The sequence below is a fragment of the Ursus maritimus genome, unplaced genomic scaffold (genome assembly GCF_017311325.1).
Source record: "Ursus maritimus isolate PB19 unplaced genomic scaffold, ASM1731132v1 scaffold_7, whole genome shotgun sequence".
In the NCBI taxonomy this organism is placed as follows: domain Eukaryota; kingdom Metazoa; phylum Chordata; class Mammalia; order Carnivora; family Ursidae; genus Ursus; species Ursus maritimus.
The window spans coordinates 32,176,493-32,201,718 of NW_024426885.1; the positions used below are offsets into that span (position 1 = coordinate 32,176,493).

Sequence of the window (25,226 nt, forward strand, 5' to 3'; positions counted from 1 at the left end):
AAACATTCCCACTTAAAAAAACACACCTCTCTGGAGTCTTTGCATCAGACTGAGTATTTTCTCAAAATGGTTTTTCTTCTCAGTCCTAGCTCAATTACCCTACGGCAGAGATAGTCTGATCTACATTGAATATAACACGTTCCTGGGGCGCCTGGGTGGCACAGTCAGTTGAGCAACTGCCTTTGGCTCAGGTCGTGATCCCAGGGTTCTAGGATTGAGCCCTGTGTCAGGCTCCCTGCACGGTGGGTGGCCTGCTTCTCCCTCTCCCTCTGCCGCTCCCCCTGCTTGTGCTGTCAAATAAATAAATAAAATCTTTAAATTTAGTAAGAATAATAACAGTTTCCCAAGAGACAAACAACCTACACAGAAATGGTTCAGGGAGCATTCAGGAACTCTTTTCCTCACCATCTGATATACACACAGGGCCTAAATTGTTCCTATTTTGGCCTTTATGTTCCCTTATCATATACTATGAATTTTATATTATTTACATTCCTACACCCTATTTTCTTTTCTCAGGCACTATTTACCCTCTTACTATACATTCGAGGTCTCTTTTTTCTTGTTCTACTCTTGTTTTGCATGATACACTACCACTTCCAATTTCTGGTCTTTTGTCAAGACCCTACAGTTTTTTCAAAAGCCTGCTCTGCAATAACCAATGTCCACTTGAAATCTTTATATGATATGTGTATAGTACTAATCAATAAAATCAAGTCAACATAATGTTGAATCACAATGGCAGGCAAGACTTTCTTATTATTTCACCTGAGCCATTATATTTTTCTGAAAAAATAATTTGCTGAGATCATCTTATAACAAACATTTATTTGGAAAACTATTTTATAGAAATAGACCCTAATATCAAACAATTTCTTATTTAAACAAGAGAAAGCATAATCTCAATCTTTCCCCCATCAATGCCTACTCCAAAACTGAAGTACCCCAAACCCAATAACTGTACTGCTAAAAGGGGGGGAAAAAGACATTAAACTTCCACAGGAAGACTGTATAAATCTGGCAGTGGTTAAGTACACATCAGCCTGTACCCAAGAATATTACCGAGCCTGAAAAAGTAATGGAAGATCTAACCTTACTATGAATACTTCTTTGTTCTTAATAAGGCTCAGAAAATTACCATCTACTAATTATGCAATGGTACAAGTTTCATTATGTAAACTGATAGAATCAAAAAAGTGAAGTGGATAATCTGAATTTTAAAACCAATACAGATAAATCACTAGATGTAAACAACAACTTTAAAAGACAGTCTTTAGCTCCACTTTAAAACAAACATTCAGGACTGGAATCCTCAGAATTTTCTAGTATCTTGAAAATCCCCATCTTCTCTTTAATCGGTCCTGAGACATTCATTTGATCTAAGAGAAAATACATAAACAAGTATTTATTTTTTAAAAAGTATACGAACCTAAAAAGGAATCTTAAAAGAGATGTCCAATATGTTGTTATAAGAAGAGTCATCTGTCCAAAGCTTAAAAACCCACAGAAATGTGGGACACTTTATTCCTTAATCATGAATAGTCAACATAGCAAAAGTGAGAAAGTATACTCCTTTTATTTCAATGACAACTGGACTCTTAAGAAACAAATATCAGTTTACTAATCAAAATCACTTCTACTGAATGTAAGATACACAGGTATAGAACACCAATTTGAAATTACATTTTGAGATGTTTAAAAAAAAATAAAAAGCCCAATCATGGTTAGTTTAAAAGCTAGGAAGCAAGACACCATGAATATCTACCTTCATACACACCCCTCACTTCTAATGTGTGTGGTCTTTTACATTTTTGTCAATGTTAGCTACAGAATGCAATCTTTACTGGTTTTGAATGGCATTAGTCCAATTTCTTTGGATGCTGAAGCATCTTTGTATGTTAACTGGCCACTTCTTTCCTAGTAACTGCATGCTCAAGTTGTCCTGGGATCAAGCCCCAAATCGGGCTCCCTCCTCTGCATGGAGCCAGCTTCTCCCTCTGCTTATGTTCTCTCTGTCAAATAAGTAAGTACAATCTTAAAAAAAAAACAAAACAGGGGCGCCTGGGTGGCACAGCGGTTAAGCGTCTGCCTTCGGCTCAGGGCGTAATCCCGGCGTTGTGGGATCGAGTCCCACATCAGGCTCCTCCACTGTGAGCCTGCTTCTTCCTCTCCCACTCCCCCTGCTTGTGTTCCCTCTCTCGCTGGCTGTCTCTATCTCTGTCGAATAAATAAATAAAATCTTTAAAAAAAAAAAAAAAAAACACAGAATAGCTAAACCTTATTTTGAAAAAGAACAAAACTGGATTTGCTCCTCACAATTTCAAAATTGACCACAAACCTGTAATAATCAAGACAGTGTGATAGTGGCATAGGACTGACAAACAGATCATGGGGCCAGAATTGAGAGTATAGAAATAAACTATTACATTTATGATCAACTGCCTTTCAATAATACTGTCAAGGCAATTCAATAGGGAAAGAATAACCTTTTCAACAAATGGTGCTGGGACAACTAAGTAACAACACGCACAAAAAAATTTAGACCTTTATCTCATACTCTGCAGAAAAATTAACTCAAATGCAAGAACTCTTCAAAGAAAATACAATGACCTTTGTTTGGTGAAGATTACTTAGGCATGACATCAAAATCATGAGTGGTAACAAAAAAAGAATAACTAGACTTTATCAAAATTAAAAATTTTGACCTTCAAAAAGACACTAATTAAGAAAAGTGCAAGACAAGGGGTGCCTGGATGGCTCAGTTAGAGCATGCAACTCTTGATCTCAGGATCATGAGTTCGAGCCCCACACTGGGCGTAGAGTTAAGTTAAAAAACAAAACAAAACAAAACATGCAAGCTAAACCACATGCAAGCTAAGCCACAAACTGGGAGAAAATATTTGCAGAACATGTATCAGGTAAAGGACTTAAATCTCAAATATATAAAGACTTCTTTCAACTCAATGATAAGACAAGAGCACAACTTTAAAAACATCTTTTTGAAACGAAGTTAAAGACATCATGAAATTAAACCCAGTGATGTGCTCGCAAATGTTTAACAACTGGCTCCCCTGATGCCTTGCCCCACCAAACAGCCCTGATTTGTAGTTTTTTTCCCATCTCCATGGTATTGAATACCCCCACCATCATCAATACCAAGGTACCGACATAATAGTGTTGAACTACGGTTGGGCAAAGATGTGCAGCAGTACAGCATTATATAGTATTTCCACTATTACAGATACAATACACACAATCAAGAGCATAGACATTAGTAGTATGTTAATATTATAATTGGGATAGGATGAGTTTTAAATATTTATTATATTTGTTTCAAGATAATTTATGGTTACCATTGTAGACATCAATTCGTTATTGTAAAGACATAAATAAAAGCAGCAATTTATCCTGCCTCACCTGTACAGACTGTACCCCCTACAGAATAACCAAAGAATTGATAGGGAAAAGTTCTTAATAAACTAATTCTAGCTAATAAAGAAAATCACCATTTTGCAATCCTTAAAGGCAATAATGGTTCTAAACAACCATCATCAATGGATACTAAAACCATTAGGTCAAACGGAAGGACAGAAAACTTTGCAAGATCAACCTGAATCAGCTGACCTATCTTAGCTCACTAAAAATAAGAAACTCAGATATATATGCCACCTGGTAGGATTTAAACTCTGACAATAGCTCTTTTGTCTTGGCTGCTGAGGTACCATCCAGACTAAAGAAGGCACGGAAATGTCAGGAGCATGTCAACCACAGCCACAATGGCAAGCACCAGAAGTACCCAGGAAGCCAGGGTGATCCACTTCAACAACTATCACCCAGGTTACTCTGGGAAAGTTCGTATGGTGCATTACTGCTTCAAGAGTAACCAGAGCTTCTGCACATCTGCCAACCTTGATAAACTGTGGACCTTGGTCAGTAAGCAGACACTGGTAAATGCTGCCAAAAAGAAGACTGGAGGTGATCCTATCATTGATGAAATGCAGCCAGGCTACAAAGTTCTGGGAAAGGAAAAGCTCCCAAAGCAGCCTGTCACCACAGAAGGCCAAATTCTTTAGCAGAACAGCTGAGAAGATTAATGGTGTGTTGGGGTGGGGGACAAGGGGCATGGGGGCTGTGTCCTGGTAGCTTGAAGCCACATGGAAGGAGCCTCATTTTCTCAAAGAGAGAATGAACACAGTACTCCTAAGGAATGGAACCTGATCTAACTAAGCCTGTACAACTATGTATACAGCGGTTTACATTTTTCAGAAAATAAGTAGATTGAGAAAAAAAAATCAAAGGACAACACAAAAGGGGTAAAAAAAAAAAAAAATCAGCCAATTCCAGAATGTAGGTAATTGTCTAGGGCAAATAATTCAGTTTTTGTCAATGACTTGGAAAAACAAAAGTGAGGAGGGTGTTACAGAAGAAAAGAGACAAAGCCAACAACGAAATCTGGATGCTGATTCTAACTATAAAGATTTGAGACCACTGGAGAAATCTCAATATGGCCTAGGTAGATGATATCAAAGTTTTAGTGCCAATTTTCTTAAGTATAATAATGTAATGACATAGTGACTATGTTTAAAGACACGTTCTTCTCAGTAAAAGATGCCTGAGTAAAAGATGGGTAAGATCTCATGATTTTAAGATTCTGACAAAAGAGAATCACAATGAAAAAAGATCAGTTAAATGTTGTGGACTAGTGGCTGAATGAATTACATAAAGGGGTACATTAAGTATTACTATTCTCTCTTTTTACAAGTCTGTTTCAGTTTCCCTTAAAGAAAGTAAAAGCATGATACTTGCCGATGAGATCACTTCTATCTAGCAACAACTCCAGGTCTTTATCACTAATGACCTTCTCTCTTGATCCTTTTACTTCCCTGTAAGAAAACAAAATATTCAAGTCTATATAATAAATCAAAACTGTGAATTACATTTTTCTAAAAAAGTACATTTTTTAGAAAAACCGTACCTTTCATAATCTCTAGATTTTAGTAATTCCATTAATTCCTTAGGGTCTAAGAAGTTCTTAGATTGATTTAATCCAGACTGACCACCTTTGAAATGATCTAGAAAAAATTTTCAAGAAATTCAAAACACTGAAAATTACTTTTAAAACCAAAATATACTACATTACAAACCAGTCACAATGGCTTATGTTAAAAGTCAAGTGTTGATACGGAAGAAAAGCAACCACAACTCTCCTACTTCCTTGGCAGGAGTGTAAAATGGTATGTCCTCTTGGGGAAAAGTTTAGCAGTTTCCTACAGGTAAACATACACCCACCCAAAGACCAAGAACAAACAAAGGCATATATCCACGAACACTTGTACAAGAGCAGCTTATTCATGAAAACCAAAATCTGGAAAACAATTTAAATGTCAACCAACTAAAGAATGGATAAATAAACTATTAACTTCTAAAACACACAACATAAACGAATCTCAAAAGTAGCTACATATATACATATGAATCCACGTATGAAGTTAAAGGAAAAAGGAATCTATGTGGCAGAAACTGGACCAGTGGTCCTTCTACTGAGGCACAAGGGACCATGGAAATGACTGGTGCACAAGGAAATACTTTTGGATGAAGGAGACACATGAGTGTATAAATTTGTCAAAATTCATCAATCTGTACACTTAAAATCTGGGTATTTTACAGTATGTATATTACCTCAATAAAACACTCTGTCAATATTTTAAACATTCCTTTCAAATTGTTTTTTGTTATTAATTTTTCATAATACTGAAAACAGACTTGGGATAATAAAACTAGACATATGTTTTATTGAAATTATATTCAAAAAAGAAAATATATTTCATCATTCAAATTCCTAAAGCAGCAAAGGTGAAAATTTTTTAATTTGCACAAAATTTTATTAGAAAAGTTTTTTATTAGAAAAGTTTTTTCCTCCAGTGTAAATTCCAACTACAATCTGAATATTCAATCAAGTCAAATTAAAGATTTCTAAAACCTAACCCATATTTCCCTCAAAATCAGATATACTGGAGAAAGTATTTTCAAGTAGAGAGAAGGTAGAAAAGTAGCATAAAACAAATTAATAGTGATTTTCAACATTATCATGTTTCCATTTCTCTAGGCTTCACAACTTACAGATGTCTTCAACTTTTGTTAAGGTAGCCATGAAGCCAATTTATTGGAAGAGAATTTTATACTTAAAGAATAAAAGTAGAACTTCTCCAAAGAATCTTAGGGAACCAAATAAAACACCAATGCCTCGCTTACGTTATTTCCCGTACTTCTCAGAATCTTTTCCAGTTTAAAAAACTGGAATCTTTTCCAGTTTAAGAAACTTATTTGTGCCTGGGTGGCTCAGTCGGTTAAGCATCCCACTCCTGATTTCAGCTCAGGTCGTGATCTCAGTGTTTTGAGACTGAGCCCCACATTGGGCTCCGTTCTTTCTCCCTCTGCCCCTACAACCTTCTCTCCCTCTCTTAAAAAACAAAAACACACTGTATTTTAAAAATACTAGGTTTGAAATGATGAAATTTTAGACGTTCTATAGAGCCAAATATTTTTTGAAATAGTTCAATCAAGTAGCGCTACTTGAACATATCTTTAATATTCTTTTTTTTTTTTTTTAAGATTTTATTTATTTATTCGACAGAGATAGAGACAGCCAGTGAGAGAGGGAACACAAGCAGGGGGAGTGGGAGAGGAAGAAGCAGGCTCATAGCAGAGGAGCCTGATGTGGGGCTCGATCCCATAACGCTGGGATCACGCCCTGAGCCGAAGGCAGACGCTTAACCGCTGTGCCACCCAGGCGCCCCTATATCTGTAATATTCTAATACTTAATATACTGGACTAGTAAGAAGTGGCCTCAAGTTTTCTTAAAACCTTTTGGCAAGCAATCTCTTATGAAGAATAAGCATTAACATCATGCCAAATCCCCATTACAGAGTTTAGGATATGGCACTTTTAAAGTCCTGGGGAGTTTTCTTTGCCCCTCTGCTCCTCATCTAGACACTAATGTTTTTCCTTCATTTATGTTTATAGTAACACTAACCTAGTTTAGGTCTTTATAGCAGTAAACTCCCCACTATCTATTTTATTTTTTTAAGTAGACTTCATGCCCAACATGGAGCCAAACATGGGGCTTGACCTTACGACCCTGAGATGAAGACCTGAGCCAAGATCAAGAGTCAGGTACTCCCCCAACTGACCCACCTAGGCGCCGCTCCCCACTGCCTATTTAAATCCTACACTAGTTAAGTTGTACCAATTTCTTTTTAAAGAAAATAACAGTAATGAAATCTCACAATAAACAACAGACAACTGAAATGAGAAAAGTACTACAAAGTATTATTTACTTTTGTGGATGATCAACTTTTCCAGTTTTCTTTTAGCAGCTGCTCTTTCCACAATCTTCTGATCTATAGTATTTGCTGTGACAAGACGATATACAACAACCGGCTTTGTCTGACCAATTCTATGACATCTATCCTGGGCCTGAAGATCAGACTGGGGATTCTTAAGGTGAAAAGAAAAATATTATTTAACAGTTTAGCGTTAAAGTTATGTAAACTACTGAAGTTAAATGCATGATCCAATCAGAACCTTTTAAAGCGTCTTAACTCATTTTAATTTCTAGAATGGTTTCAGTGATAAAACATATTCTCAACTTTACACACAGGGCACTTGATAATGATTTTTGTCTTAAGATGGGATACCTTTTCCAAATAGATAAATAAAACTACAAAGCATACTATGAAAGATAAAAACTTCAGAATGGAAATATACCAGCATATTGTTATACTTCCAACTTACCCAATCACTATCATAAATGATAACTGTATCTGCTGCAGTCAAATTAATGCCCAGGCCACCAGCTCGTGTACTCACTAAGAAAATAAACACATCTGGATCTGTGTTGAAGCTGTGCATCTAAAAGAAAAAAAGAAAAAAAAAAAAGGGTAAACTCAAGGAATTAAGAAAAAAACGATCATTGCCTAGAATGTGGACATGGTGTTACATGGGGAGCAACCATCTTATAACCACCTGTTTATAGCAAAGGAGTGGGGAGGGCAATGCCAAGGGATATAAGCCAGCATTCTTCAAACTAGGTATGAATTCTTCAGTATCTACAGGACTTTTGATGTGGAGTAAATAAATACTGAAAACCCCAGAAGTCATCAAAGTTGAAAAAGACCAATTTGCTGAAAAGAGAAAATTATCAAAGATCAACTCCCACAAAACAAAAAATTGTGAAGCATTACCTACTGCCCAGGTTAAGACAATAAACCTCAGAAACAGTCTATCAATCTGATCTTCAGAGGAGCTTGAGACAGGGTAGCTGGGGCCAGTCACACAGATACATCATGCCTATGTGACTAACCCTCAATGGAAACGTTGTACAGCAAGGTTCAGATGAGCTTCCCTGACTTACTTCACATGTGCAGTTACAAACTGCTGCTGGGAGAATTAAGTGCAGTCTGTGTGACCCCCACTGAAAATTCACATCTAGCTTCTCCTAGACTTCACCCTATGTGACTTTTCTTTTGCTGATTTTAATCTGTATCCTTTCACTGTAATAAATCATAGCTATGAGCATTAGAAATTAAGAAAAGAGAACTAACTTTAGCCTAAAGAACTGAGGAGGGAAATTTTTTTAAGATTTTATTTATTTATTTGACAGAGAGAGAGAGACAGCCAGCGAGAGAGGGAACACAAGCAGGGGGAGTGGGAGAGGAAGAAGCAGGCTCCCAGCAGAGGAGCCTGATGTGGGGCTCGATCCCAGAATGCTGGGATCACGCCCTGAGCAGAAGGCAGACGCTTAACGACTGAGCCACCCAGGCGCCCCAGAAATTGTTTTTAATTACAGCCAATTAAAAAGTGTACCCAAAGAAGACTTAATCAATCATTTAGATCCAGGAAGCAATTATCTTAACATATAAAACATCTGCTTACATTAACTTCATTTGTTTTCCAAGCCCCTCTTTTATTAAGGATATTTTTGTTGGGGCGCCTGGATGGCTCAATCGGTTAAGTGTCTGCCTTAGGCTCAGGTCATGATCCCAGAGTCCTGGGATGGAGCCCAGCATCAGGATTCCTGCTCAGCGGGAGCCTGCTTCTCCCCGGACCCTCTGCCACTCCCCCTGCTTCTGCTCTCTCTCAAATAAATAAAATCTTTTAAAAAAATAAAAGGATATTTTTGTTAAAAAAGAAAACTACCACATCACAAGGGAAGTTTAAGGAAGACTAATATTTAAAAAAAAAAGTCTAGACCATTCTCTCTTAAAAAACAGTGACCAAAACCACAACAACAAAACCCCAAGTGGTTTCCCAGTGGATGGGGTAGGCAGAAAAAGTGGGCTGCCTGAGAGGGGGCATGAGAGAACTTTCAGAGCTGATGTTAAGTTTGCATTCATCAAAACTCAGAAAATGTACACTTGACTTTACTCACTTCGGGATATGTAAAATTTACCCAAAAAGACAAAATATGCTGAAATAGAAGGGAATTATCAACTATAATTTATTTTGAAATGCCCCCCAAAAGATAAAATGCTAAATGGATACAGAAATGGACTGATTCTATATCAAAAGTATGTGACAAAAGGAATAGTATAAGCTTAACAACAGGTTCTTGGATTTATAGGTGGTTTCTGTTCCTTCTTTCAATTGCTTAGATTTTAAATTTTCACTGAAATGTTGAGGTAGAGGAAGAGCCAAAGTCCATCCTGTCACCTCAATATTCTTACAGTGGTAGTGAAGCAGGATATTACTAAGTCAAGTTGGACCAGAAAACATACATAATTTAAGAAATGTTAAGACTTATCAATACTAAATAAAAATGCTTATGTTTTTGATACTGCTACAAGGTTTTTAGTCTATCAATTTGTGGGTCTACTCTGAACATTACTTTAGAAATCAAGATAGCCACAAAAGAGCATTTGGTATGTATGACACAAGTAGTCTTACATTTTTTTCTCTCTCTGAGTAAGACATGGATCCATCAAGCCTGCTAAAGTTGAAATTTCGAAAGTGGCAATAATCCATCAAAATGTCCAACATTCTTGTCATTTGTGAAAAAAGCAGCACCTGAAATTTAAATATATTTTAGTATCTATACCAATTAATAGGAAGTAATTAAATAACCAAAATCCAATCAAAAGTACCACCTTATGACCTCTGGCTTTTAGTTCTGGCAGCATTCGATCCAAAATTAAGAATTTCCCAGAATTTGTTACCAATTCTTCATCAACCTTAAAAGCAGGCAAAGAAAAGAAGAAATAGTCACAATAATTAACAATAATCTGTTTTTGTCAAAATAAAATCTAGGTAAATAGCTCATTTTCAGTGACAAGTCCCCATAAAACTTCGAATTAAAAAAAGTTGACCTTATCATTTGGTCTTTTTAAATAAGAAGACAGTTCTTCCTCAAGGAAAGACGTATTCTAGAATTTAAAATGGGGGCACCTGAGTGGCTCAGTCAGTTAAGCACCCAACTCTCGATTTAAGCTCGGGTCATGATCTCAGGGTCATGAGATCAAGCCCCACATAGGGCTCCACACTGAGCATGGATCCTGCTTAAGATTCTCTCTCCCTCTGCCCCTCCCACACACTGAGCACACACTCTCTCTCTCTAAATAAACAGAAAGAATGATTTCACAAAAACAAATATCAATTCAAGTCCAACCTTGAACTATCCTCCCCACTCTTCTCCCAAAGGCTTTATAATAAGAGAACATAAAGTTTAAAGTTACTGCACACATGTTGAAGTTTATTCTTTTTTTAAAGATTTATTTATTTGATGGGAGGTAGGAGAGTGCAGGAGAGAAGGGAGGGAATGGGAGGGAGGGATAGTTACAGAAATCAAAACAGTACATTATTAAATGGTATTCACCTTAAACTCTTGTGTGACCGGGTCTATAGGATACTCAATCAAATATGGATGATTACAGCACTTACGAAGGAGCATCATTATATTCTGCAGCTTCAGATTAACCTCAGATTCTATAGGGATATTTGTTTCCACAACAGCTCTACCAAAAACATATAATCCATGAATGTGAGAAATACAAAAAGTATCATGGTTTAAAGGATACTTAAATTTATCTTAAACTCACACCTTTCTCGGTCTACTTCTGGCTGCATTTGACTCATCAACTTTTCCAATTCATTAGGGAAATCATCTATTTTGCTGTAATTTATTGACTTTCTAGTTCGCCGTCTTGGTCGTCCAGTGGGACTTAGCTCTATGGTTTCTTTCTAAAAGTGAACAATTAAAAAGGAATATATGTTTAAGAAGCTATACTCTTAAATTCTAAATGCATGAAGTTGTAATATTTTTATGTGCAAATGTTTTAAGATATAAAGAGAAAAATAATTTTGTCTTTCATCATCTAGTTTAGGGATTTCCAAAGGCACAAAATAAAGGATCCATAAACTCTGGCCAAGAGCAAATGTTGTCATGTGAAGTCTAATTATTTTAACGCTTATGAAAATATCAGAGAATTAGAGTAAATGCCTCCAGATCTCAGTGGAAAAAATTATGGATGGACAGAACAGTTCTGAATATATAAAAAGGTATTTAATAACTTAGGGTTAAATTAAGGGCTCCACGTATCTGCATCAGAGAATATTTCTTTGGATTGGTATAACAGTGCAACAAAATTCCTCATAATAAGTAATGATTATAAATTTCTAATAGCTAAAAAGCCAGATCCTCTTTTTAATTTTAATAAAAACTGGGGAACAGAGTCTATTGGTTGAACGAAAGAGAAATGTACAGAAACACAAATGTTCTGAAAAGTAAGACAGGTCCATAGCATACAGTAAAATATGTGGACATTTAAACAAAATTTAAGGGTCTCCTAATCTTTAGTTTTAAGATAATCACATTCCACTTTAATCTTTTATATAATATGATGGGTGACTAAAGAAGATATTTCTTTCAAATAAGGTATTCTATTACATTTCTTGGCGATCAATAATCTCCTATAAAGGGCTTGTGGGGGGGGGTGTGGATTGGTCTAGCTGGGGAACTCTTATATATAGTATGTGCTTGTTCAAATGTATTTCCAAGTCCATCCCCACACAACACGATCTGGGTTAATCTGGGACTGAATAAAAAAATTTAACAAACATTCCAGATAACTATAAAGCAATTAATGGATAGAGCCATCACCTGAATTTTAGCAGGATCACAGAATTACGACAAGACAACTTTTGCTATTGAACTTATGCCTTATACTCTAGTTAAAATTCACCCTCTACAAGTCATAAAAACAGGTGAAAAGCTCTAAGATTGAAATTAACCATGAAATTTCCAAAGCCAACTGTTATTTACAGTTTATGTCAAATGCATACTCTACCTCACTGCATCCAAACATGTTTGCAATTGTACGGTTCACAATGGCTGTATAAAAGATCTCTTGTTTCTTTGAAAGCGGTGCATAAACAACTACTTCTCGTTTAGGAGGAACTTCAAGAGCAACATCAGATTTTAGTCTTCTCAGTAAGAAAGGTGTTAGAATCTACAATTTAAACATGAATAAACAGGTGAATATTAAGCATTCCTATGCTTTCAGGCAATACTCTCTCCACACACCTCTTTGTCCCTTCTTTCTTTTTCCTTTATAAATACTACCAAGTCTTGAAAAACAAAGACCCCCCTTGGATTTAACTTACTCCCTTGCTCCTCCCCCACCCCCCAGGTCACTTTTTCAAAATCTACTACAAATGCTTGAACAGGTAATCTATGGGGTTCCTTTTTTATTCTAGGAGTCCATAGTAAGGAGAATAAGACAAAGTCACAACCTGGTGCAGCATATGCAATACATTCTGTTCTCTTTCTTTAGCAATAATATCTTCAGCAGTTTCAGAAAGACTAGTGATATCAAACCAAGATTCAAAGCTGTAAGAGAAAAAAATAATTACAAGTTAACCTATCACAAAAATCAATTACATTAATATATATATACACACACACCACAAAGAACTTGCCAAAAAGCTATCATTTTAATCCAGCTACCTAGAAGAAAGGAATTAATTTTAACTAAGAGCACAGATTTGAGATTAGAAAAATATAGAAAACAGTTAAATAACTGGCTTACCTACCTTTTTAAGTCATCAAATACATCTGGCAACAAAAAGTTTAGCAATGACCAAAGTTCTGATAAATTGTTTTGCAAGGGAGTACCAGTCAAAAGAAGTTTGTTATCTGCATTGAATCGTTTTAACTCCCTGATTAGACGGCATTTCATGTTCTTAATCCTGTGTCCTTCATCTACTATTAAGTATTTCCAATAGCAGTGCTAGAAAAGGAATTTAGGGAAAAACTTTAAAATGATGATCTCACAATTTTTTCTAAATTATAAAAATAAAACTTCTTTATCAAGGAAGGATGTTAAAATTTACCAAATGGCATTGGTCTATGTATTGAGATAGTCATGTTTTCCTCTGATCTACTAAAAGGATAAAGAAATTCCCTAAAACTGATGTATTCTTGTGTTCCTAAAACAGACCTCCCTTGTGAGGAACTAATGAAGTCCACCTGCTATTATGTATTTAAATTTTTTCTATTCACATTCTTTAGTCAAAGCAGTCTGGGAGCACCTGGGCAGTGCAACCAGTTGAGTGTCCCACTCGATTTTGGCTCAGGTCCTGAGATCGAGCCCCATGTCAGGCTCTGCGCTCAGCGTGGAGTCCACTTGAGATTCTCTTTCCTTCTTCATCTATCCCTCCCACTTGTGCTCTCTTTCTCACCCTCTCTCTCTAAAAATAAATCTTAAAAAAAAAAAAGCAGTCTGTGGTTTCCCTGTGTAATGCTTTGTCAGGTTTTGATTAGTGTTGTACTAGATTCCTAAAAAAGAACTAAAGTTTTTATTAGTTCCACATGCTTTGAAACAAATATTAGAATTTTCATTCTTGAGGCCTACATCTGAAACTGACACTCTTTTTAATCTGATGGTGTTCTCAAGTTTTTTATGTAATTACTGATTTGTTTAGGCTTTGCCTTTCTTCTGGAGCCAGTTTTAGTAATCTCTATCTTCACTGAAAGCCATCCATCTATTTTCAGTAAGTTGTCATAAAAATTATTTTCTCATTTTCCAAAACCTTGTTAAAAAAAAAAAAAAGCAAAAACAACAAAACTACAATCTTACTCTGAGCATTATAATCTCAAAGCAGAAAAAACCCTTGTAGAAAAAAAAGCAAAAACAACAAAAAAATCTTACTCTTTTTTCTGTGCGTTCTCTTTTATCTTGATCGGGCAAGCTTAAAGTTCATCTATTTTATTGTTTAAAAATACAGAAATATGGAATATTTCTGGGAAATATAAATACCAATCTGGCAAGCGTAGGCATCCCTGGAGAACAGGATTGGCAAATTGGGGGGAAGAGTATGAAATGGGGCATTTTTTGCATTACACTTTAATACCTTCATAGCAAAATTTAAAAAAAAATTTTTAACATAATGACTTTTTTAAAAGAAAAACAACTGGGACTTCTTTTGCTGGTAATACCAGATAACCCAAATAACCTCTCACTATAAGACATCTACCATAAAAAAGCCAAACAAAATAAATGAATATGTAAAAGCAAAGAGAAAACCCAATGCAACAGAAATAATGAGGGTTCTGAAAAATGATTTGGTAAGTTAACAGATACTTCTGCAACCGGTCAGCAATAGGAGCCCTGCACCCCCAAAGTGAAGATCCTTAAAATAATATCCTAAGTTCAGTGAAAGGGGAAATTACAAAAATTCTAGCTACTAGCAAATGGAATTGACAATAAAGCTCATCTGTTCCAATACGGGCAGGGTAGGGAGGTCAAAATAGTTAGAATGGCTTTCATATTATATTATTTAGTAGAAAACGGAAGTTTCAAGACACGATGTATAAATTATATCTATATGCTAACAAAAATATTTAATATAGCAGCATTCTCAGAATTACAACTGCTTTGAAGTCTGTATGCTTTTTTCTATAAGCAGCGTATATTACTTTTACTGTGAAGAAGTAACATAACTGCAATTCATATTCTAAATTTTCACCAGCACACAAGTAAAATTTGATATACCAGACAGAGAAAGGAAAACAAAGCTGTAAAGAACTATATGTGAAATAGGTGGAGCAGTGATAGAGAAGTGAAAATACCAAAAAATGAACTGAAAGAGGCAATGAGCAAAGGTTAACTTTCCAACCGTATTATAACTTAGGCACTAACAAATAAGTAGCTACGACATACACAAAAAACAGATATGCCATGTATTCATCAGACAGTCTAAAAATAACTTGTCTTCATATATTCTATTCTTATTTAATTAAAATTAAATGGATAAGTTCTATATACTTAAACCACATGTCAGACATACCTGTAACATATTCACAGATTAGGTTTATGTCTAGCTGAATTTAACACACTAAAATGATATTATGACTATAGGTCAAGGTGCTATCGCTTTAATTTTCTTGTTAGAGACTACAACCTTCTCAATCTGTTAATATAAACCTTTGGTTTCTAAAAGAATCTGTAGAATACAATCTACTGCTTCCATCAGAAAAAAAAATTAAACAAATGCTACCGGATGGTGAGAAAGTGCTATGAACTAAGAAAAACGTGGTTTATGGATTGATTACAAAGAGTTCAATGGAGACCAATCATACCTGTAATGCATTTCGGTCTCTCATGGCTATTTCAAATGAAGTAATTACCACAGGATGAATCTGCAGTGTCCCTTTCCGCTTGTGGATGTTCTTTACCAATTTTCGACGTTCCTGCTGGGTTCCATGATATAACATAGTAGGAATCTAAAAGATTTTAATATTGATTTACAACAAACTTTAGAACAAAATGCAAATATCAACAGTTTGGAAAATATAAAATTAATCATTTGAGAGAAAAAAAGATAATTTAATCTTAGCTCTATTTTTCCATAGCAAAATGGGTCAATCACCTCTAATATATTACTTTACTACTATGAGAGAATAAATAAGCCATAAGAACAAATCAAGTGTAAGGCAAGGATATGGCTAAGATGACACACATATATGGAAGGAAAACACCACAGTAAGAGAAATAATTTCTACCTAGGTCAGTCTTAGGTGAATTAAACTATCCAATGCACTGAAAATCATCCAGGGATATTTTTGGCAAATACCTGAAATTACTAATACCCATTCTTCCATATACACTTAACATGGATTTTGCTAACATTTGAAAAACAACTCAAGTAGGGGTGCCTGGCTGGCTCAGTCGGAGGAGCAAGCAACTCTTGATCTCGGGGTCATGAGTTCAAGCCCCACATTGGGTGTAGAGATTACGTAAATAAACTTAAAATAAAAACAAAACACAATCCTCAAGATGTAGCGTTTCTATAGTGCAGAAATCAATATAATTATAGTAACAATTCTACGATTCAGGCAACAAAGTAAAATATTTGAAATAGTATATTCAACAAAAGGAAACAAATCTTACATCTGGTGTAAATCTCTGGAATTCAGCCATCCAGTTAGGAAGTGTAGACAAAGGGCCACAGACAAGAAAAGGTCCAGGTACTCCTCTCTGAATCATCAATGCAATTGTAGCAATGCACTGAACTGTCTTTCCCAATCCCATTTCATCTGCTAAAATGCCATTAATTCCATTTTCCCAAAGCATCTGGACAAAATAATACACACTGTATTTAAATTCTGATATAAACACCTGCTGGATTAGCAACAGTTTATTTCTTCTTCTTACCCAAAGATGGAAATTATGGTAAGACTGACATAGTCATGGTTATAACACTTGTGGGAAGTTGGTTATGAAAGCCAAAAAGTGTTGGCAGTCTTGAATAAAATACCAAAACTTTGGTCTAAATAAATTTGAAAATAAGTCTTTACACACAAAGTTTCACATTTAATAATGAACTTGGAAGGAACAACTCAAGTTGTGTTACAGCACAATAGGTTATTATATAGATATGAACCAATATCTTGTATTAAAATAGAGAATTCATTACCCTAAGCCATTCCATGCCTTCCACTTGGTACCATCGCATCACTCCTCCTGTGAAGTGTTTTGGTTGTTGAAAGGGTACTGGCTGTCCATTACATTTCCGAACTGGGTCAAAAAAGAATTTAGTATTCTGCCTAACCGTTTGAGACAATCTATCTTTAATTATACTATTTGAATCTTTGTTTTTCTGAAGGTCTTCTACACAGAGATTAGAAGAGGAGCTTTCATTCTGTAAAGAAAAACGTTTAATTAGAACTCTGATAATCAGAACTTTGATACATAATGCTGCCACCCTCTATTTATCAGAAAATGCAATCAAAATTCACCCAGTCCTATAATCATTAAGTATAGAGAAATAAATCCATTTTGTTGCATAAAACCTTGGAGACAGTTACCCCCATTCTCCCACAAATGCAAAGCCATTGAAAAAAAAATTCTGAAAGTAACCCTTACAGATTACAGGCACACACTACTGAAATGACCTTTACAATTGTACATCCCATCCAAACTTTTAAAATGAACTACTCAAGAATTTATTTAACTATTTTCTTAATAATTTCTTACGCCCAAATCAAAGATAATGGGTAATGTCTATAAAAAATAGAAATGAAAAAAAAATTTTTCTTTCAAGGAAACAAACATTTATTTCCATCTAAATGGGGCAAAGTAAATATAGTTTAAGAACTCCCTACATCAAACTTAAGAGTATCATCTGTAGTGACACTCATTATCGTTGAAGGAAAAGGGGCAAAGTAAATATAGTTTAAGAACTCCCTACATCAAACTTAAGAGTATCATCTGTAGTGACACTCATTGCCAACTTATGACCAATGATAGATTTTACGGGTTAGTGACGTCCACAATTCTATTTTAAGAATTTGAAAACAAGGATTGAGTCAATTCAGATGGAAAAGTCTTATAAACAAGAAATCATAAATAATGTCCCAACTAGATATTCAACTGGAAAACTACAAACCCTGAGTTTCACCATTCCATACATAAAATTAATTTGTGATAATATCACAAACATCAGAGTCAAAACCAGAACCATAAAGCTTTTAGAAGAAAACAGAGTATCTTGATAACCTCGCGACAGGCAAAAATTTCTTAAAATAAGACAAAAACGCACTAACCACCAAAGGCGGGGGGAGTGATAAAATGAGCTACTATAGAACTTATAAATTCTGCTTACTAAAAGATACCATTAAGAAAATGAGTAGGCAAGCCACAAACTGAAAGAAAATACAGTACATAAATCTGACAAAGAACCTGTACATTATATAAAGAACTCATATATCAACAATAAAAGGGCAAGTAGCCCAATAAATGGGCAAAGGATGTGAACAGAAACTTTATAAAAGAAAACATACAGCCATTAACAACATGAAAATACACTTTACATCATTAGTAATTAAGAAAATGCAAAATAAATCCACACAAGATTCATTCCACATTCAGTAAAATGGCTAACATTAAAAAGACTAAGATGAAATGCTGGTAATAATATCAACAGAAACTTTTATATATTGCTGGTGAGAGTAAAATGGTGTGTTTACTCCGGGAAAAAAACTTTCTTATAAAGTTAAAAATACATTTACAATATGATCCAGCAATTCCATTCCTAGGTATATACCCAAGAATACGAAAATATGTCCACACAGACTTGTACACAAATTATCATGGCGGTCTCATTCATAATTCACAAACTGCAAACAATTCAAATGCCCACCCAGAGAATGGATAAAGAAATTATAATATTCATCCAATGGAATTCTACTCAGCAATAAAAAAACAAAAACTAGTAATAAACTCAATAATATAAATGAATTATCAACTCTGTTGAGTAAAAAGTTAACCAGAAATACAAGATAAAAGACTATATATTTAGATTTTATTTGTATGAACTAGCCTGTGATAAAGGTTAAAAACTGGGCAAAACCGGTCTGTGACAGAAGTCAAAAAGCTGTTGCCTCTATGTTTGGTGGTGCGGGAAATGACTGGCAAGGGCTATGAGGGACCCTTCTACCACATAAAAAGGTTCTAGATCTTGATTTGGGTGGTAGTTACACAAATGTATACATTTATCAAAATTCAGCAGAATTAATACAAGCATGGTACACATTTACTTACTGCATATTATAAAATGGTCAAAATTCCATAGTAAATCATGGGAAACTAGATTGATGCTTTATCTTTAAAAATGCAACTAAAGGGGCACCCGTGTGGCTCAGTAGGTTAAGCGTCTGCCTTCAGCTCAGGTCAGGATCCCAGGGTCCTGAGAATGAGCCCCGCCTGCTCAGTGAGGAGCCTGCTTCTCAGTCTGCCCCTTTCCCCAGCTATGCCCCTCCTGCCTGCTCATGGGAGCTCTCTCAAATAAAATCTTTTAAAAAATTAATATGCAACTATATATTGTAAAAAATATATGCTTATCTTTTTTACATTTAATATTGTTGAATTATAATTTTATCATAAACTAATCCTTATACTGAACAAAGAATAAAAATCAATGCACTGATATGTATATTTTGGTCAAAAGTATGAGGGGCAAACAGAATATCTTCCATTTTATAATTATGTCATCAATTTCCCCAAAAGCCTATTAATCTTTGATAGGTAAGTTAATTTCTATATCCCTTGGTAAACATTTTCATGTTACAACTGTTTCTGCTTCCCTAAGAAATCTTGTACTTGAAGGAACATGGATACTTGAATACTCAGGTAAAAAGGAATTTCTCAACATAAAATGGGCGTCACATGAGAAGCCTTCCCAAACAGATCCAAAGACAATATTTAATGTCAGAAACAAGATTAAGGCATTTCTCAGAGCTTCCACAAGCCATGAATATATACACATGGAATGCACATGGTTACAGGCACTTGCATTACTGCTAAACTCCCAAGGACCCATAAACTAATATCTACACATTAAGGAACATGCAATAGCATACCTTAAGTTGATATATAAGGAAGAAGCATGATAGGATAAGAAAGAAGAGAATTTTTTTCTTAAGGTTAAGAAATAGAATAACTGGTGGGAAAAAAATGTACACTGGGGATTAAAGGAACTAATAATCAGGGAAACAGATATGGCTCCTACATTTAATCTCTCATAAATCTCTTACCTCATTCTCCTTTTTTTTTTTTTTAGCCACAGACAAAATTTCCTAGAACATTGAAAAAAACAGAAATAAAGTAATAATGTATGTAGTTCATTGATTTATTTATTCAACAAGCATTTATTCTGTTCTAACTTCATGCCATGAAATGGGAATAAGGCTCTCAAGGTAATTAAAATACAGGACTCAAACTGGTGGACTTCAGGTAAAATTAAGGCTATAGTGTCTTATAAAACCTTGCATTAGTTAGCAACACTTAAAAACTGGGATATTTCCGGGGCGCCTGGGTGGCACAGCAGTTAAGCGTCTGCCTTCGGCTCAGGGCGTGATCCCGGCATTATGAGATGGAGCCCCACATCAGGCTCCTCCACTGGGAGCCTGCTTCTTCCTCTCCCACTCCCCCTGCTTGTGTTCCCTCTCTCGCTGGCTGTCTCTATCTCTGTCGAATAAATAAATAAAATCTTAAAAAAAAAAAAATTGGGATATTTCCTCTTAAATTTTCCAGGGTTTTTTATTTTTGGTTTGTTTTTTAAACCAAAGTCTATCTGAAGAGACTTAAGTCCAAATTCACACATTACAATAATCCTCTAGTACAGGGATTGGCAAATATAGCCTGTAGACCAACTCCAGCTGGCAATCTGTTTTTGTAAATAAAGTTTAACTAGAACAAAGTTGAACGTATTTGCTTAGTTCATTTATGATTCCTCTCAGGCTACAACGGCCAAGTTCAGTGTTGAGTAGTTACCCACTAAGCTATTCAAAGCCAAAAACTATCTCACCCTTTACAGAAAAGGTTTTCTAAACCCTGCTCTATAGCCTAAGCTGTGGCTACTGCTGGTATTTAAAGATTCACTTCCAAATGTTTTATAATAAAAACTCTAGCCCACTTTAGGCCTCGTGAATAGACATGAGTTTGCAATCTTGAGTAAGAGGCAAAGACAAATAAATTAAAAATATAGAAGTGTTCTGATTTTGAAGTACCTACTAGATGCTAAAGGTATGAAGACAAGCAATACCTGAATGCCACTTGATGAGTTAGGAGAGTATTTAATGATCTGAAAAAGTTATCGGGGCATAATCATTAAAGATAAACTTTGGGTATGTTTCAAGCAGAGAACAGCATGTGCAGAGGACAAAGGGGATGAAATGGTAGATACATTCAAGAAAGCTCGAATGTATCTTAAATTTAAGATACACAGAATGACAGGACACATCAGTTAAGTGGCTGACAAAAACATACATACATGCTTACATGTGTTGTCACATGTGTACGAAAAGTATTATGTAAGTATGGATATTCATACTGTAAGGCTGAAGGGATATAGGGAACTGACAGCAGAGTTGTCTTTTAAACTAAGTAAAAATAAATACAATGACTAAGCTGAATCTTTTTGAAAAACAATTTGTGAATGAATCAAAACAAACATAACACTATCTATGAAGACTGTTAAAAATTAAACCTTGTTAAAAATTAAATCTTGTAACTAAATTCCTGACCCTGTTTACCTCTATAGCTTCATCCTTCACCACCTTTTCATTTATATACAAACTGGTAACAAATATGCTTTTTTTAAGTTTTTTGAACTTGCCAGGATCTTTCCTGCCTCCTGACATCTGTCAAAGGTTATTCTCTCTTCCTAGAATACTTCTCTACTATCTTCCCCATATCTTACTATTTCCCTATTAACTCTCCCCAACTTTTAAATGATTTTACTTTAATCCTTCAAGTCACAATTCAGATGCCACCTTCTAGATGAAAATTTTATGAACTTAGTGCCTGAGTTTAGAGTCCTTTTATAGGCTCGACAGAGCCCAATTATAACTGACTACTTACTTCTGTATTTCTCACTGGATGTTAGCTAGGGCAAAGGTAGTATCTGCTTTTCTTGATCAATTGTCTTATGCATGTAGGACAAAGTTTGCCCACACCTGATATGCTACCAACATTTGATATTAACAGCTGCATGACTGGCTGAATGTCAATATATCTAAATAATACTTAAATAATACTGTTTTTCAAATTGTGGGCTATGTTCCATGATCAATTAAATGGGTCTTGACAAGTATTTTTAAATCAAAGGAAAATATCAGAGTGCATCCCTAGAGTAAAGACAAGTATCATGTGAAATTTTGTATTTTATACTTTATGAAGATCTCAAGAGTTCGAATTTCAGGTTAAAGGAAAATATAGTAGATAATAATGTTAGAATTTTTTTTAAATGTAAGAATGTAACATATTAAAATATGCCTTAGGAATATTAAAGGTTTCTTATAATTAAACATACTTTTCAATTTCTATTTTATGAGGTAATAAGTGAGAAGAAGGTAAAAACGAATCTGGTTTTTAAAATGACTATATATATGCGGGGGGGGTGCCTCGGTGGCTCAGTCAGCTGAGCCATGCCATGTTCAGGTCATGATCCCAGGGTACTGGGATTGAGCCCCACATCAGGCTTCCCGTTCAGTGGCAAGTCTGCCTCTCCCCCTCATTCTCTCTCTCTCAAGTAAATAAATAAAATCTTTAAAAAGTAAATAAAATAAACATGACCGTATGATTTCAGTTCCCTAAAGGTCCTCAACAAGGAATAAGAACAAAGTTCCGAAGATAAGGTCTTGAAGTTATGAGAAATTTCTAATAATAGTAATTTCTTTTATTTTTTTTAATAATTTCTAATTAGGCCAAGCTCACATTCCCTTAACAAACAGGAAGACGGTGCCATTTTCTTCCCTGAAATAGTCCCTTAACAGTCTAAAAAGCCAAATAAGTAACAGTGATCCACACAGCTTTACTGTGGTTCAAAATCCACAATAGGTTATACAAAACAGTAAATCTTATGTGCTCTCCCCACTTTATTTTTACCTCTTTTGACATGACCTCTGAAATATTGTAGGATTCATCTTCTCTTCCTCTCTTCTTTTTCATAACTATTAAAAAAAAACATTTTATTTTTGATAGCAATGAAAGCAAAAATATAAACATATTCTTCAAAAGTAGAGCAAGGAAGTTTACCTGGATTCTCCTCACTTGCATCAATGGAATTTTTATCCTACAAAACAAGAATTTAGGATATTATTTTTCTAAGGAGTTTATGGTATCACATTAAAAGACAGTAAGTAAATGTTAAATGTTCCTTGCATTTGAGCCACATCCACAACCCTTTACTATTATTCTTACCAACATGTAACCTTTTTTCTACATTTCCCCACTAGAACTTGTTTATAACCATGTTCCTTTTTCTTAATGACTCTACTTTCCTCAATTTTTTTCCCATTTGATATATTTCCAAATTAAACACAGAAGGCATTTTTATTTTGAAATTACCATGTACATTTTCTGTAACTGCAGGCTTATGCTGAAGATATTCAATGGGTATGATATGGAAGGATTATTCATTTTCAGTAAAATTTTTAAGTTAAATACAACTGAAAGCAGAAATGAGAGCTAGAAAAGAAGATCAAGAATAGGGAGAAAATATGTATAAGAAATCAATATAACAAAGGTAAATTTTATTTTTTTTACACAAACCCCACATCACACATGGAGCTCAAACTCACAACCTGAGATCAAGAGTCGTGTTACCAACTAACTGAACCAGCCAGGTACCCCAAGAAGATAAATTTTAAAATAAAGTTAAAAAGTCAGAGGATTAAAAATATAAAATACCAAAAGGGACTGGTGAGATGGAATAGGCAGAACTTAATGGTTGGCACCTTTAGAATACAGCGGAGGGAAAAAAAAACAAACCCTGGTATAAAAAATTAGCAGGCAAAAGTAAACAACAGATTAAACCTACAGGTTAAAGAGTTGGGAGTAAATGATTAAGCAAGTAAAATTATCTTAAAAGTATATATTCTTCAAAAACCCAAAATAAGTCCCTGAAATTAACAACAGAGTCAAATATAATCAGTTTCCAGTAACTGCTTTTGTTGTAAAATTTTCTACTTGTACTTAAACATCACCACTAACCACACTAAGAACCAAGTGGACTTAAAGGTACCCCTTTGGCATTTTGGTATTACCTAATAAAGTCAAGTTAGTGAGAAAGTGTAAAGTCGGAAACTCCAGCATTATTATTTACTGAATATGTGACTTTCAGCAAGTTATAGTCAATTCTCATTCTGTTCTATAACAGGAATTCTAACTACAAATACTGGATTAGTAAACACTGAATCACTGCTTCTAGGAGAAACACAATTTCATCAACTGATGAAGACAATCCCATTTTATATGTGTTGCTGTTTAAGGACATCTTACTTAATATATATGTTAACACTGAACTCAGAGCCAACAGCACTATAATCCATGCCTGAAGGAAGCTTAGCTAACACATATTTCTTTCATAAGGCACATCACAGCCTTCTTGCATTAGAAACACTAGATGGCACTTTAGCACAATATGGCCAAGGGCTATCATTTTAACAGCAAAATCAACAAAACCCACAAAAATGCAAAAATCATGACATTAAACCAACCATGAAAAGAATGTTTGTTTACACTGTAACAGCTTAAGTAAGGCAGAACACCACTTTGCTTAACCTTGGTTGCGAATGTGTGTGTTGAAGACTCAAATTTTTTGCCATTCTGCACAGCCGGATGTCTGTGAGTGACCGTGAAAACCCACGTCTTGATTCTGGAGTTACAAATAAATGTTAGCAAGTAGGCTAACAAGCAAATATGGAATCTATGAATAATGAGGATGGATCACACTTTATCTCTTCGCATCAGCTTCTTTATATGTAAAATGGGGACAAGAACATTACCTCTACCTAAGAGATGTTTTGAAATTAAAAAAAAAAAAAAAAAAAAAGTAGAGGAACCTGGCTAGCTCAGTCAGTGGAACATGTGACTCTTGATTTCAGGGTCTTGAGTTCCAGCCCCACACTGGGTGCAGAGCTTACTTAAAAAAATAAAAAATAAATGTAAAGCTTAGAATACATGACATACAGTAAGTACTCTAAATGTTGCCCCTCTTTTCACTAGTACAACTGTTCTTTATACAATTCCCAACACCATGGCATTAAACAGCCTCATGTTAAAACAAATTTACCCCAAAAGATCACAACTAAACTTCAGGCTACCCCTAAATGAATGCTCTATTATCTGAAATGTTATTAGCAGATATACTTAATCTGCTCCATTTT

General features: G+C 35.0%; 1 protein-coding gene across 1 annotated transcript in view; it reads right to left on the reverse strand.

The window, feature by feature from the left end:
* Positions 1-808: 808 nt before the first annotated feature.
* HELLS (helicase, lymphoid specific) overlaps positions 809-25,226 on the reverse strand; it is a 34,401-nt gene continuing 9,983 nt past the window's right edge. Inside the window, exons 5-22 of the mRNA XM_040624501.1 lie at positions 23,095-23,131; positions 22,945-23,009; positions 20,091-20,132; positions 16,973-17,197; positions 16,447-16,629; positions 15,636-15,779; positions 13,088-13,284; positions 12,788-12,884; positions 12,343-12,504; positions 11,097-11,236; positions 10,872-11,010; positions 10,147-10,230; positions 9,947-10,066; positions 7,796-7,912; positions 7,339-7,498; positions 4,976-5,072; positions 4,807-4,883; positions 809-1,379 (exon numbers count right to left, since the gene is read on the reverse strand). Coding sequence (XP_040480435.1) covers positions 1,285-1,379; positions 4,807-4,883; positions 4,976-5,072; positions 7,339-7,498; positions 7,796-7,912; positions 9,947-10,066; positions 10,147-10,230; positions 10,872-11,010; positions 11,097-11,236; positions 12,343-12,504; positions 12,788-12,884; positions 13,088-13,284; positions 15,636-15,779; positions 16,447-16,629; positions 16,973-17,197; positions 20,091-20,132; positions 22,945-23,009; positions 23,095-23,131 — 2,181 coding nt within the window. The 3' untranslated portion in view covers positions 809-1,284. The remainder of the gene's footprint in view (positions 1,380-4,806; positions 4,884-4,975; positions 5,073-7,338; positions 7,499-7,795; positions 7,913-9,946; positions 10,067-10,146; positions 10,231-10,871; positions 11,011-11,096; positions 11,237-12,342; positions 12,505-12,787; positions 12,885-13,087; positions 13,285-15,635; positions 15,780-16,446; positions 16,630-16,972; positions 17,198-20,090; positions 20,133-22,944; positions 23,010-23,094; positions 23,132-25,226) is intronic.